Source organism: Hyaena hyaena, unplaced genomic scaffold (genome assembly GCF_003009895.1).
Source record: "Hyaena hyaena isolate Hyena2069 unplaced genomic scaffold, ASM300989v1 scaffold_401, whole genome shotgun sequence".
Classification (NCBI taxonomy): domain Eukaryota; kingdom Metazoa; phylum Chordata; class Mammalia; order Carnivora; family Hyaenidae; genus Hyaena; species Hyaena hyaena.
Window position 1 is genome coordinate 595,851 of NW_024081030.1, and position 15,168 is coordinate 611,018.

The 15,168-nt window shown below is 39.1% G+C and overlaps 1 protein-coding gene across 2 annotated transcripts in view; it reads right to left on the reverse strand.

Moving 5' to 3' along the window:
* Window positions 1–2,336: 2,336 nt before the first annotated feature.
* Window positions 2,337–15,168, reverse strand: part of PDE3B (phosphodiesterase 3B) — a 159,379-nt gene continuing 146,547 nt past the window's right edge. The window contains exons 13-16 of one of the 2 annotated variants that reach the window (XM_039251827.1): window positions 13,497–13,700; window positions 11,444–11,605; window positions 5,065–5,320; window positions 2,337–4,179 (exon numbers count right to left, since the gene is read on the reverse strand). In XM_039251827.1, coding sequence (XP_039107758.1) covers window positions 3,965–4,179; window positions 5,065–5,320; window positions 11,444–11,605; window positions 13,497–13,700 — 837 coding nt within the window. In that variant the 3' untranslated portion in view covers window positions 2,337–3,964. Of the gene's footprint in view, window positions 4,180–5,064; window positions 5,321–10,990; window positions 11,606–13,496; window positions 13,701–15,168 lie in introns of those variants that run through there. The other variant, XR_005531677.1, reaches the window with a different exon arrangement.

Sequence of the window (15,168 nt, forward strand, 5' to 3'; positions counted from 1 at the left end):
GGTTAAATCTGTTGATGGTAAAATATCCATGTTTATCTGAAAATGTCTTTTTATTTTACATTGACTTTTGGTAGTTCTGGTGATTAAGTTGACAGATTTCTTTTTTTCTTTTCCTCAGCACTTAAAAGATAATATTGTAGTGACTTTAGTGTTGGTACCAAAATGTTTGTGGTCAATCTTCTGGCCATTTGTACCTGGTAATTTTTTTTTTTTTTTTTTTTTAAAGTAAGCTCCATGCCCATGCCCAATGTGGGGCTTGAACTCACAACCCCAAGATAAAGAGTCACATGCTCCAACAAATGAGCCAGCCAGGAGCCTCTCTGTGCCTGGTGAGTTTTACATTTCTTACTGCTTGGCCACTTTTTTTCTCTTTCTTTTTTTGTCATTCTGGATCTTATTTCCATAAGCATTTCATGCATGTTCTTTTTTTCTTTTCAATGTTTAATTTTGAGATACAGAGTGTGAGTGGTAGAGGGGCAGAAAGAGAGAGGGTGATGCAGAATCTGAAACAAGCTCTAGGCTCTGAGCTGTCAGCACAGAACCTGACACAGGGCTCAAACTTGAGAGTGGAGAGAGATTATAACCTAGGTCAAAGTCGGACACTTACCTGACTGAGCCGCCAGGGTGCTCCTATATTCTCATCACGCAATGTAGCATCTGCAGTCGTTGGGTTGGCTAAATCTATTAATTTCTGCTATTCTCATTCACGGTCATTTCTTGTGGTTGGACTCTTTTATCAAAGTTCTCCAGAGAAACAGAACCAAGAGGCTATATACACACTCGTGACCCTCCACCAAGTCTACAGTCTACTCCTTCTCTGATATACCCTCTCTTAGTGAATGACATGGACAGCTGCCGACAGCAGAAATCTGAAAGTTACTTGTCATCCGCATACCATCGTATACAATTAATCCCCAGGGCAAACTGATTCTACATCTTGAATATCCAGTCTACTTCCTCTCTGTTGTCCTGTAATCTCTTCATATCCAAATCAAGGAGATCTCCCCTTGTCTAATCTTATTCTTCCATTTGACATAGTACGTTATAAGTCTTGGAGCACCCGGGAGGCTGTTAGTTAAGCATCTGATGCTTGACTTCGGCTCAGGTCATGAACTCACGGTTCGTGAGTTCAAGTTTAGCATCGGGCTCTGCACTGACAGTGTGGGCATTCTGCTTGGGATTCTCTCTCTGTCTCTCTGCCCTTCCCCTGCCTGCTCTACCTCAAAATAAACACGTTTTATTTTTAGAAAATATAAATTTAATCATGTCCCTCTTCCAGATTAGAACTTTTTTTAGTTGTTCCCCATTTCCTTAAGGAAAGATACTTAAAAGGCACATCATGCTTTACCATGCCCTTCATTAGCCAATCTCTCCACTATTCCCTTCCAGCCACTCTAAACCTCTTTAGGCCCCTCCGGTGTGGGGATGCGTTCTTGCCCTGGCCTCTACACAGAGTGTAGATTCTTTCCATAAGCAATGATCTCCAAGGTAAATCATTTTTTCCTCTGGGAAGCTGTTCATCTCTGCTCCACAGGCCAGTTACCATCCTACCTGCCCTTTAGAGCTGCTCAGATTAGTCTGGCAACTAGAATAAGGAAATGAGAGTTGGCTTTATTCATCTCTTTTGTGAAGTTCCGTTCTATGAGATGCAGTCTAGAAGAAATCTTTGACTTCAGCAATGCAAAAGCTTACAGGATTTTTGTAAGAACAGAAAAGGTCAACAGCACCAACCAAGTAAGAATAGCAGGAAACAGCCTTCAAATCAGGAAATAACTTTAAAAAGATTTTTTTATGGAAAAAGAATGTATCGCTAAGCACCTATAGCACTACAAGATTATTTCTAAGACCAGGGATTTTAAAACAATAGTAAATTCATGATGAAAGTTAAAATAAAATTAGTCTGATTCAGTAGTAACCAAATTAGGATATGTAATATGGCTTATGGCAATTTTTCAAGTAAGATTTCATTTAATAGCATAGAACTGTATATACTTAATGTAGTCACATTCATTTCTTACAATTTATGAATTTGTTTCAGGTTTCTTTGGGCAACTTTAACATATGTCAATTATTTAGCAAAGGTTAAATAATTTAAAAATTATTTAAAAAGGAGTTCTCAGTAACATTTTTAATAAGACATTCCTTTTGAGAAAATATATACATTAACCCCAATACAAAATTTTAATAAAATAGAAAGGAAATCTGAGTTTCATTATGCATATAAGCACATGTGAATTTATACACATGAGCTTTGCACAAGTATAGGCAGGATGCAAAATGTGCACTAGAGAAATAAAAGCACAGGATATATATATACATTGTAAGAGCAAAGTCAATAAATTAGTTAAAATTTTATTACTTAGTAACGTGCAACCAGGTTACAAATTATATGGCAGTGGTAGCAAAAGTGGCAGGAAGGAGCGGAGCACTCAACATGTCTAATAAATAAAGCTTGGTGATTCATTAAATATTCTACAAGATCAAAACTTCCAACACTTCTATAGATCTTTGAGATATGCCAAATATTCCAGGTAGGTAAGAAACTGCCTGACATCACCTTAAAGAAATCATCTTGGAAAATGTTTTTACCATCTACAAGAGCTACATGGATCCAAAATATGGTCTCCAAGAATAAAAAAACAAAAATTAGTCTACCATCTTGCTATCATTTAGGCTGCTCTTTAGATCTTCAAAATTTTTTTTACGACTAAGGTACCCTAGGAGTTCATGAACATTGTAAATATCCATTTTCTTTGCAATTAAGTCTTCTCCACCATTTACTTTCTTAAAAAGTAGGCTTGGATTTGGGCTCTAGAAGTACTGAGTAGTCACAGGTCACTTCTGTCATGTAGTCTCAAGGGAGGAGGAAATTAACAAAGATTAGCATCAGTTTTACAGTGACTAAACATATGACACCTAAGATATGGATCTAAAGATAAGCACATATTCCAGTTAGTCAACTGTGTCTTAGAATTCAACTGTTTTCTTTATCTTTGATAGGATTAGCTTCGTTATAACTCTCCTTTACCTTGGCTTTAATTAGTCTCAAATTATGAGATCTGAGAGAAAATAATGTTCACTTCATAAAAAGTTAACACCTTTAGGACAATTCTTTTTTTTTTCTTCTGACAAATCTGTGTTTATATTAACTAAATCTTGAAAAATACTAATCCTGAGCAAGAGTAATAAAAACAGCTTTGACTAAACAATACAATTCCTTCATTATTAAACCTGAACAGCTTTAAAAATTCAACCATGGAATGCAAGTCAGTTAGACTGGAATTCAGACTTCTGTGGTCCATGGCAAACCTGAATACTCTGAGCAGAAATAAAATACACATAGTAGATAACACACGACAGTAAAAAGCATCAAACTGATGCGCCTGAATTTGTTATATTTAACAAAGGTCATTCAGTCTTTCCTGGATAAACGTAGCTGGGAGAACAGCACTGGACTGTGTATTGCATTGAACAGATCCCTCAGAAAGGCAACACTGGATCCTTTTTTAGACAGGCACAGACTTTTTTCCCCCCAAACATTCAAAAATCTAAAAGACACATTTGGAAAAAACGTATGAATCCTGTTTTCATGAAAGCAAAAAGTTCTGGCCGTTTTGGAAACTGAAGTCACTTGAATTTTTAGTTCTAGCTACCCCTCACGGAAAATAAGAGCTTACAACTGGGCAAAGCATTATTACGACAAAAGTATATACCAGTGGAGGCATCGAGGAAGAGTTTCGCAACATGAGTCAATGGAGCCCTGCTCTATGAACACCAGTCCAGCCCGTGTCCACGTGCTGAAAGTGCACAGGACCGGGGGGCCACCGGTGCAGCGAGGGTCCTCTCGCAGTCCTCAGGCCTGTCCACCTAGGAGCGGTTGGCTATGAGTCCGCACGCTCAGTGTCCGGTGAGGACTTCTGACCCTGGGCATAGCCCTTGGGCCTTCTTCAAGATGCCTTTTCTTTTATTCACACTGTCTCTCCTCCTCTTCATCTGCTTCTTCAATGACCTGAATGTCATCTGCTTGAGGTAAGGAAGAATTCTCCACCTGCAGTTTATTCCCATCAGCTTTACTTTCCTCTTCTTCCTCAATGATTTCCTTCCATATCTTGTGGTTTTCGGCGAGGTGGTGCATTAGCTGACAAAATATTCGCCGTCTGCCTTTCCTCCTTTGTGGTTCTGTGAAGTTTAAAACAAACGGATTCAAATTCTAGTAATGTAATTCAATCATTCATTCACTACATATCTGAGTGCCTATTACTTTCCAGGCATTTATCTAGGGCACTGGGGTGGTAGTAATACAGTAAGACAAGTAATCTCTGCTCCATGGAGCTCCTATTCTAAGGGAAAGGTGAAGAAGCAAAACACGAGATGGGGTTAAACATGAACAGATGAAAATGAAGCAGAGAAAGGGATTAGGAAAGACTGGATGATGTGTGAGGGGAGGACAGTACTAAAATTTCAAATGATAAAAAACAATGCAGTTAACGTTTTTAGAACTTAAGTACTGAATTAAACACAATTACCACAGCTTCAGTGAGTAGACATAATTTTTAGAAGCCAGTCAGCCTGCCAGAGATGATGCTCAGATGGTGGTGGCAGAAGCCCACTGTTCACTATGCTGATCTTGAAGACAACTGGTGATGGGAGAGGGAGGGGGGCGGCTAGTTCTTTGTAATTATGGTATCTGTTCTCAGCTATAGTGTGATTGGAATGCTGGATGTGATTTCATTTACATCTAGAAAGGTGGCAAATGTCTGAGGACTAGCCCCTTGAGCCCATTCACCTCACACAATCAGATATGGTGACAGCCCTATAGTGATGCACAGGTAGAGCCTCCTGAAGCGAACTGGCTGGAGGACAGCACCCAAAGAACTGCTACTTTAACCAAGACCGTGTGTGATGGCATCAGCACGGCACCCAGCACAGGAGTAACTCCAGAGACTATTCAATCTGAACACTTAGACACGAATTACTCCAGACAGAATTATGGAATCTGTCTCTTAAAGATAAAGATAGCTGCAAATATCCATTTGAGAAATTATAGTATCCCTCTGTTCTTACTAGGATTTAAGTTGTCATCTATTTCTTCATCATCTGTGTCTAATTCTTCGCCATCTTCTTCTTCATAACAACTTTCTGTGTCTTCATCGTCTTCTGCTTCTATCCACTGACCCGGCAGCAAGCCGGCAGCATCGTAGGAGTTACACAGAGGACCCACTATGTGGGTGATGAAAGATTCTTGGAGTTTTGCCAGTTGAGGTGAAGAACGATCCATGAAGGGACTGATGGGCAAACCGAGATTAGCTTCTTCATCTCCCTGATCAGTTTAAAAAGAAAAGTACGTTTTTAACTATTGAAAGAATAACCACTGAGCTTTGCTGTTAAGATTATCTTGAGGAGTGTGTGTGTGGTTTTAGTTTTTATTCATTTATTTTGAGAGAGAGCGCATGTGAGTTAGGGAGGGCCAGAGAGAAAAGATAGAAGATCCCAAGCAGACTCTGCACTGTCTGTGCACAGCCCGACGTGGGGCTCGAGCTCCCTGTTTATGAGATCATACATGATAGCCAAAATCAAGAGTTGGACACTTAACCAACTGTGCCACCCAGGCACCCCTATCTTGAGATTTTTAAATATGCATAGTATATATCAAAATAATTTCTTTACAAACAAGTGTAATTACTGTCAGTTCAACTATCAGAATTTCTCCAATATTTGGGAAATCCTAAAGAAGACTTTATTTTCATACTCTACCAGTCAACTAGTATGACTGATGGTCAGTTAACAGGAAAAATATACATTAGAAAAAAAATCAACAAATAACCTGTAAATTCTACATCATGGAGAGATTCTCCTTCTCCTAAGGGGAGATGGTATGGAAACTTTGTTGTTGTACCTCAAATGTGCAGAGCTGAATTTTGTAAGTGCCTTTTCAACACCCTTTTCTAACAGCAGAACTTCTTAATGAATCTGAATCAGAAAACCTCATGTGTAAAACAGAAGGAGAGGTACTGAGGCTGAGGTGAAGACTCTGGGTCCAGCACTCCCACTGTGCTCCAGGGCTTCAGAGAGCACAATTTGAGATCAGACAGACATGGTTTCAAAGCCCACTTTTGCCACCTACCACCTGTGCGGTGTTGACCAAGCTCTATGCCCATTTCATGTGTAAAATCTGAATAATCTACTTTAAAGTTTGCTCTGAGGATGAAAAGCAATATTATATCAAGTATTTAGCACAGTACTGAGCATTCCCCAAAGGGCACAATGAACATTTTCATTCCTAGGATTTGAACTGGTGGGGATGAATACTCTCTAGAATGGATAAACTGTAGGCAAGCAGTGTCCATGTGATGAGCCAGCATTGTCCTAGGGAAACAACCAGAAACTGTTCTAGTAATTGACCCATGATTAGAAATCTATGATTTTATCTTCTATGAGGAAGAAAACCATTGTTTGGGGAAAAAAATCTCAGTTGGATTTATCCACAGGATTCTACAATTTCATAAATTTGGCTTTTCTAAGCCCATGGTACTGAAATGGATATGGGGTATAAAGACAGGATAATTAAGACAATAAAAAAATTAAAAGTTGGTCAAGGTTAGAATTTTATATCCATATCCAAAAGATGTTTAATAGCATAACCAAATAAATAGTGTTGATGCAGGTTGACTAAGACTTTCATGTAGATTATTACATTTAACCCTTCAAGGTAACTCCATGTGGTAAGGTGTCAGATGACCTTTTGCTCTAAATATGAATAATGAAACTTTAAGTAAAAACTGTCTGAAATAATGTGGTTAGTAATAAACCTGGAATTATAATAGCTGACATTTATTGAGCATTTATGTGTCAGGAACTGTTCTAAGAACTTTAATAATTCATCTAATCCTCACAGCAACCTTATGAAGTAGATCCCATCAAATATTCCTATTTTATCAATGAAGAAATTGAGGCACAGAGAAGTTAAGTAACTTATTCTAGGTCACCTTCCTGGTAAAAAAGAGAACCCGGGATTCAACCTCAAGCATAGATTCTAACTTTTTGCTTAGCCAGAATTCTATATACTTAGAATTTTTAAAAATACATTACAGGGGTACCTAGGTGGCTTAGTTTGTTGAGCGTCTGGCTCTTGATTTTGGCTTGGGTCATGATCTTTTGGTTGGTGGGTTTGGGTCCTGTGTCAGACTCCATCCTGGTGGTGCGGGGCCTGCTTAGGATTCTCACACTCCCTCTTTCTCTGCCCTTTCCCTGCTCTCTCTCAAAACAAAAAATCTTCCAAAAAATTAATTTTCTAATGTCCTTTCACTGAATTGGTGAGTTTTCTTCCTTTCTTCCTTCCTTCCTATAGTTTATTGTGAAATTTGTTTCCACATAACACCCAGTGCTCATCCCCACGAGTGCCCTCCTCCATGCCTATCCCCCCTCCCCCCTACATCCATCAGTTCTCAGTTTTTGTCAGCATTCAAGAGTTGAGAGAGGGTTTTAAATACCATTTAGATGCTATAACAAACAGGGGAGCACAGAGTCTGAAACTCTGCAGCTCGATACCTGGCAGTGCTCTGGGGGAAAAGGAGGCTCTCCAGGAGCAGACAGGTCAGAAGGGTCCTCAGGCCACATGGGAAAAGGCAGTTTCCCTGCTGGGAGGACATTTGGTAGAGGTTGTGCAGCCTCCCCTTAGGCAAACGTCCCAGCAGACCCTGGAGAAGAGCCACATTTGCTAGTGTTGGAATAAGGATATTAAGGGGTGGTGAAGCCTGGTGACAGATGTGTGTTGTGATTTACCATAATCCCTGAAATGCGGCTGCTACACGATCATGCAAACGTTTTCTGGGGCGGGCTGGCACCTGGCTGTAGTCTCTGGGCATCTGCAGGGGCACGGTCACATGAAAGTACCAGAGGGTGGGACAGCACCCAATCACTGCTTGGGGAGACCCTCCCCCAGAGGGTCTGAGGGGGTCAAAGCTGGAGGGCCCTCAGAAGTGAGGTGTTTGGAAACACAGCCCCATCTGAGATAAAACTTGGGAGGGAGGTTCTGCCTGGCAGGCTGATGGCTTGCTCACGGACAGTGTAAAAGCAGGGAGTGGACAGAAGCTGGAGACCAAAGGAAGGGTGCTTGATTGCCAGTGGGTGAGACCACAGAGTTCTGAAACTAGAGACTAGGTAGCTGGATGACACCATTTTCATCCCTCCCATGCATGTGCATACACACATACACACGCCACAACTATCTACCCCAGTAAGCTAAGCAGCGCCATCTGGTGGAGAACAGAGCTGTTACACCAAGCCCCTGCCAACCATGCCAAATGCACTCTAGAGGAACACAAGTCTCTCTGCCTGCTTAGTTTACAGACTATAAACTGCTTCATAGTTGGGCTTCTAGGGGAACTAGATGTTAATTTCAATAGTATTTCATTCTGTTGGCTGGTCCATCTATTCAGAATTTTTTTCTTTTGACTTTTAGGGGAACTGGGTATAATTTCGATCATTTTATTCTATTTGCTGGTCCATCTATTCAATTTTTTTTTATTCTTGAATACAGAAAAAGTTTTCACTACCCATGCTTATAAACATTTTTAACTTTTCTATTTTTTATTTTGTAATTTTTAATTCTATTTTACTTTTATCATTTTATTCTATTTTATTGTATTTTTTTTAATTTTCAAACCTTTTTTTCCTTTTCTTTCCTTTTTTTCTCTATCAAACTTCTTTCAACAACCAGACCAAAACACACCTAGGACCTAGCATCCATTCTTTGATTTTTTATATTTTAATTTTTTTTAATTAAAATTTTAGGTTTATTATTGAGACACAGAGAAACAGAGCATGAGTAAGGGAAGGGCAGAGACAGAAGAAGACACAAAATGTGAAGCAGGCTGCAGGCTCTAGGCTGTCAGCACAGAGCCCAACACGGGGCTCAAACCCACAAACCATGAGATCATGACCTGAGCTGAAGTCAGATGCTTAACTGACTGAGCCACAGAGGTGCCCCAATTTTTAAATTTTACTTGTTTTTAATTTTATTCTTTTTACTTCTTCAAAATGATGAAACGAAGGAATTCCACCCCCCACCCCCCACCCCCCACGGAAAAAAAGAAATGACAGCCAGGGACTTGATCAACACAGATCTAAGCAAGATGTCTGAACCAGAATTTAGAATCACAATAATATGAATACTAGCTGGGGTTAAAAAAAAGCATAGAATCCCTTTCTGCGAAGATCAAAGATCTTCTAGTCAGGGTGAAATTAAAAATGCTATAACTGAGATGCAATCTAGAATGGCTGTCACAGTGGCAAGGATGGATGAAGCAGAGCAGTGAATCTGATAAAGAGGACAAACTTATGGAGAATAATAAAGCAGAAAAAAAAGAAGGAAACTAAGGCAAAATAGCACGATTAGAATTAGAGAACTCAGTGACTCATTAAGAAGGAACAAAATTAGAATCAGGGATTCTAGAAGATGAAGAGAGAGAAAAAGGGGTAGAAGGTTTATGTTAGCAAATCAGAGCAGAAAACTTTCCTAACCTGGGAAAAGACACAGACCTCAAAATCCAGGAAGCACAGAGGACTCCCATTAGATTCAACAAAAACTGACCATCACAAGGCATATCATGGTCAAATTTGCAAAATACTCAGGCAAGGAAAGAATCATGAAAGCAGCAAGGGAAAAAAGTCTTTAACCTACAAGCAAAGACAGATCAGGTTCATATCAGGCCTATCCACAGAAACTTGGCAGGCCAGAAATAGGAGTGATAGGATACATTCAATGTGCTGAATCAGAAAAATATGCAGCCAAGAATTCCTTATCCAGCAAGGCTGTCATTCAAAATAGGAGAAATACAAACTTTCCCAAACAGAAACTAAAGGAGTTAGTGATCACTAAACCACCCTGCAAGAAATTTTAAGAGGGACTCTCTGAGGGGAGAAAAGGATTCCCAAGGAATGCAATTCCAAAGTCAAGAAGATGTATTTGGTATTTTGGAGATAATGAAATGATGGCTTCTGGGGAAATCAGTATACTTCTACATTTTGAGAGCCTCAAAATTGGACCCCAAAAAAATGGTAAAGAGGGGTACCTTGGTGGTATAGTCAGTTAAGTGTCTGACTCATGATTTCGGCTCAGGTCATGATCTCACAATTCATGAGATTGAGACCCTTAGCACAGAGCCTGCTTGGGATTTTCTCTCTCTCTCTCTCTCTCTCTCTCTGCCCCTTTCCCATTTGTGCACTCTGTCTCAAAATAAATAAACTTAAATTGGTAAAGATTCTGCAAATTGGTAGTGAAACTAGTAACCAAAGGGTTAATAGGACTAATAAGTACAACTGTAACTTTTTACCAAAATCTGCTTGTTCTTGGAATGCAGTTTGCCACCATGCGTCTGTAGATAACATTGTTGCCTGACATCATGATAGCAAAATGCTGATTTAGTTGTTTGGCAGAGACTCAAGGCTTCACACTAGGAAACCAGCCAGAACCTGTCAGGACGACAGACCTTAAGAGTTCAATGGACAAACTTCTGATATAAAAGAGCCTAAACCCCTACCTTTCAATCATGCTATGGATGCCATTTTCTGGCCAAGGGTCACCTAAAAACATGCAGAATATCCATGTAGATGAAGTTAACAAAATGACTTCAACCTTCTGTACTAACTTCCTTCATCTGATTTTGAAATCACATAGCTCCTCTCCCTTGTGCCCAGATTCTTTCTGTTTGCCTTTAAATATTTCAGACTCTCCCACTTTGAGAAGGCAAATTTGAGGCCTGCCCTCAATCTCCTAGTTTGGCTACCTCTCCAACCAACCCTTTCCTTGCTGCCTACTCAACGTGTCAGTGATGGGCTTTGCTGCATGTTGGGCATACAGATGAGTTCAGCTACAGTATTATTTCAAAGACAAGACTGTAAAACATATACGAGCATGTTTATATCCTTGAATCCTTAAAAACCATGAAATATATCCTTTATCCCCATTTCTAGCCCTTGAATGTCTTACCTTCTGCCAGGACTTTTACCCAGTTGATGTTTCTAAGGCAGTCTTTCTACAGTGGGATTGAAAATGGATTGATATTCTTTAATATAATCTAAGTATACCCTGAATCAATTAAAGACAATTTCATCTGGAAAAAAATGATCCTAGGTTATAGGCACTCAGGGTTTTAAAAGCAGTCTTGGAACCATAATGTAGTGTAGCCTTACCTCTAGACTCAAGGGATATTTGGCTCAGGTCAGACAGGCAATAAGCTATTTTTTGTTGTTTTAAGTTCTAGCAGCAAAAACAAACCGAGCTGAGAAAATACTAAGACCAGAGCAAATTTAACAATTTCTAACTATTTTTGGTCAAAGCAACCAGACTTCAAACACTTAATGTAGCTTACCCAAATCCCAAAGACTCGCATCTTCAGATGGCTGCTCTCAAAAATCCCGCCAATCTCACGTTTCAACTTACCTGCTCATAAAATTCATTGACAATGCCTTCTGTCCATTTCAAATGCAAGTCCCGAACTTTTGCTGGGCCATTTATATCTGCTAGTTTGATGCACACCTGGCATACCAAGAGGCGATCGTTTTCATTACTCCATTCTATACCATTACTGTTCACGTCATTGGCCTATTTTGGAAAAACAATTATTTTAGCTTCTGAGGGCACTGGAGTTGGGCTTTCCCCCCGCAAAAGTTTTCTATCTAAATTATAGGAAGGAATATGGGTCAAGTTTCCCTTTGAAGTATCATTCTAATTTTTGTTTCACAGGAAGCAGAGCACGATAAAAACATAAACCATGGGTTTCAATATTTGTGATTACCACAGAAAATTGTAACTTGCGTGTACATATTACACATGTAATTAATTTATAATTTAATATATAATATACACTATAATTATATGTATATGCAAAATAATAATAAATCATTTAAGAATTGTAAAAAATTCTACTTTAAAGAACACTTAGGATCTACAGAGAAATTGGCTTTAGCTGTGAAAGGAAAAAATATGGAATAGTTGAAAGAAGACAAGTTTTAAAAGATGATCCCAATCCCAATGGTTTCAAATCCTGACTGAATGATTTATTCATTGTGTGATATGGGAAAAATTACTTAATCTCCTTGAATCTAAATTTCTTCATCTATAAAATAGGAAAAGTAGTACCAATCTAGCCATATTGCCATGAGGATTAATAAATGAAAAATGCCTAGTTCACGTAAATGCTAACACTGTTATTTAAATAAATGGTAATTATCATCACTAAGTAGGCAACTTACTATGCCTTCCAAAAACTCAAATTTTCTCTTGTGAAAAATGAAGTGCACGGCCCACATCAGTGGCTTTTAAACTTTAGCATGAGGGTAGGGTTTGGGGCACAAAACCCTTTTGTCAAAGTCACTATAGAAAACACTTAAAAAGGAGAGCTGTTTTGATTGAACCCGTGTAGGAGATCTAGAGCTCCACTCATGTGGCATTTTCCTGAGAGACTACAGAATAGAAATCTCTGAGGAACACAGATTCAAAAGTACTGAGCTAGGTGATCTTTTACCTGTAAAAACAAACATGTTACTCTGACTTAAGCACTTAAATGGACTCTTATTATTAAATAAAATAAAGCTATACAACTATAAAATAATTTTAAAGGCATATAGATTTCTTCCTGATTTTTCTAAGTATTTTATTAATATCATGACAGCCACATATAGGGTCTCCACTGCAGGGGGGTTAAATCTAATATTCCTTTGTTACCAGTTCCTCTACCCTTGATGGTACCTCTTTCCTTTCGGTCACAAACATCATCAAGGGAACAAGAGATTCCTGCCAGCCAAAGAGGGAACATCCTTCCCTCAAGAATCTGTAAAGCCGTGCAAATCTGTGAGTCTGTAAAGCATTTTTCCACCTCTGATGTCTGAGGGGTAGAACACATTCTAATGAGTAGCACTATCCCATGAGGGTGGGGATTCTCACTTCCCCCATTGAATGAGAATTCTTGACGGCAGGGACTTTCACCTGTTCTTTCCTTATTCTGTGAAGGACGACTGTGCATAGCGGGCAACCCCAACAGTTCTTTAAGGAGCGCATTATGCCCCAGTGGAGGAGTGGATAGTCCTCTCCCATACCAGCTCGCTAAACACTAATATAAAGAAGGGATTAACATGTACAGTGAGGTAAGCATAACTGGCTTCTGAGAAACCCATCTTTACTTTCACAAAATACCATACTTGGCACTGTGCACAACTTTCTCCACTCTGCCCCTAAAAGTTTTTGCATCATTAGTTGGCTTATTACCATGTGAAGGAAAGTTGTAAGTCCATGTGTCAGAAAGAAAATGTAGCAAGCAACAGTCTTTTTAGGACATGTTATAATAAATGTTATTTTTTAAAATATTGACATATATTGTCTCACACAGATATTACTTTATGAGTACTATTAATTCTAACATTCAAAAAACACTTCTCAGTAATACTGACAATAATGATTTCCATCTTTGAAGCCAGACATTAATTTGTACACAAACCTTGGCATTGAATTCAGCAAGGAAATCAAAATGCTTTTTAAGATCTGTGGCAAGGATTGCTTCAATGACTAAAAAACGAAAGCGCTTGAATTCCACATGATCAAGATTAAGAAGGAAGTTGTATTCTGGGCGAGAAAGATATAGATTCCAAGCTGATGCGGCATGATGATTTTCTAGAACAGATCTGTCGTTGTACAAAACTGCCTGAAAAGTAATAAGGAAAATGAGTCAGGCATCTCAGAGATAGTAATCTTTAATAATAAACAGAGTTAGGTTGGAAGAGTACAAACAATGAGTAACTACTATATGCCAAGCATTTTAATATCTGCGAAGAGTTGTGATAATTTTCTAAATGAGTTTACTGAAGTACAGAAAGGGGAAGGAAGATACACTTTTCCAGCATACACATCTAGTAGGTGAAAGGGTAATTCATCTCCAAAGTTCATCTTTGCAGACACCATGCTGCCCTCAAGAGACATAAAGTTGATATCTGAGGCCCACTTCATTAAATCAGTAAATCTTCTTAGATAAAGCTTCTGTTAGGAAAATCATTAGAGAGACAGAGCAGGTTTAGGGACACACTTTTCTTCAGCTGGCATGGGATCAATGTGGTGAGGACCAAAGAAGAGGCAGGAGCGGTGTCCCAGGTGAGTCACAGTCCCACATGCCTGGGAAAGACATGCGCCAAGTCCTGACATTGTCCCTGCGAGTAAGGGAGAAGCATGAAACAGGTAAAAGTACAAATCCTCTGGTTCAAGTGGAATGGAACCATTCACTGTTCATCCACCTCATTTCAATGGAAACCCCAGTACTCTAGAACCTTGGAATACAGATTTTAAAAAATGGTGACTTTGGGGTGCTGGGGTGGGTTGGGTATCTGACTTTGGCTCAGGTCATGATCTCACAGTTCATAGGTTCAAGCCCTGTGTCAGGCTCTGTGCTGATAGCTCAGAGCCTGGAGCCTACTTTGGGTTCTGTGTCTCCCTCTCTCTCTCTCTCCCTCTGCTGCTCATGTTCTCTCAAAAATCAATCAAAATTCAAAAAAAATTTTTTTAAATAAAAGCCAGTGACTTATAGAATTGTCAGAGCCTCTTACGCCTCTAAAAATTGAGCAATTAGAAAAATTATTAGGGGCGCCTGGGTCGCTCAGTTGGTTAAGCATCCAAGTTCGGCTCAGGTCATGATCTCCCAGTTTGTGGGTTTGAGCCCCCCATCGGGCTCTGTGCTGACAGCTAGCTCAGAGCCTGGAGCCTGGTTTGGATTCTGTATCTCCCTCTCTCTGACCCTCCCCTGCTCATGCTGTCTCTCTCTCTCAGAAATAAATAAAACATTAAAAAAAAATTATTAGATAAGCACAGTAATTATTTTTAAAACTTTCACAGATAATGCTAAAGGTTGGAGATAAACATAAAACCTGTCCCTTGGTTTTCATGAAGCTTGTTAATGAGAAAGAAGGACAGATAAAAATAGAATGCAATCTACATTAAGATACATATTCTGGGAGCTTAAATAGGGTTACATGCTATTTGTGAAAATTAGCTATAGTCTAAATGTAAGCATAGATACTTAACACCATTTGATTTTTTTTTTTTTAGCATTTGATTTTAAACACCATTTGATTTTTTTTTTTTTTAGCATTTGATTTTATGAAAGCAATGATGATTTAAACTTT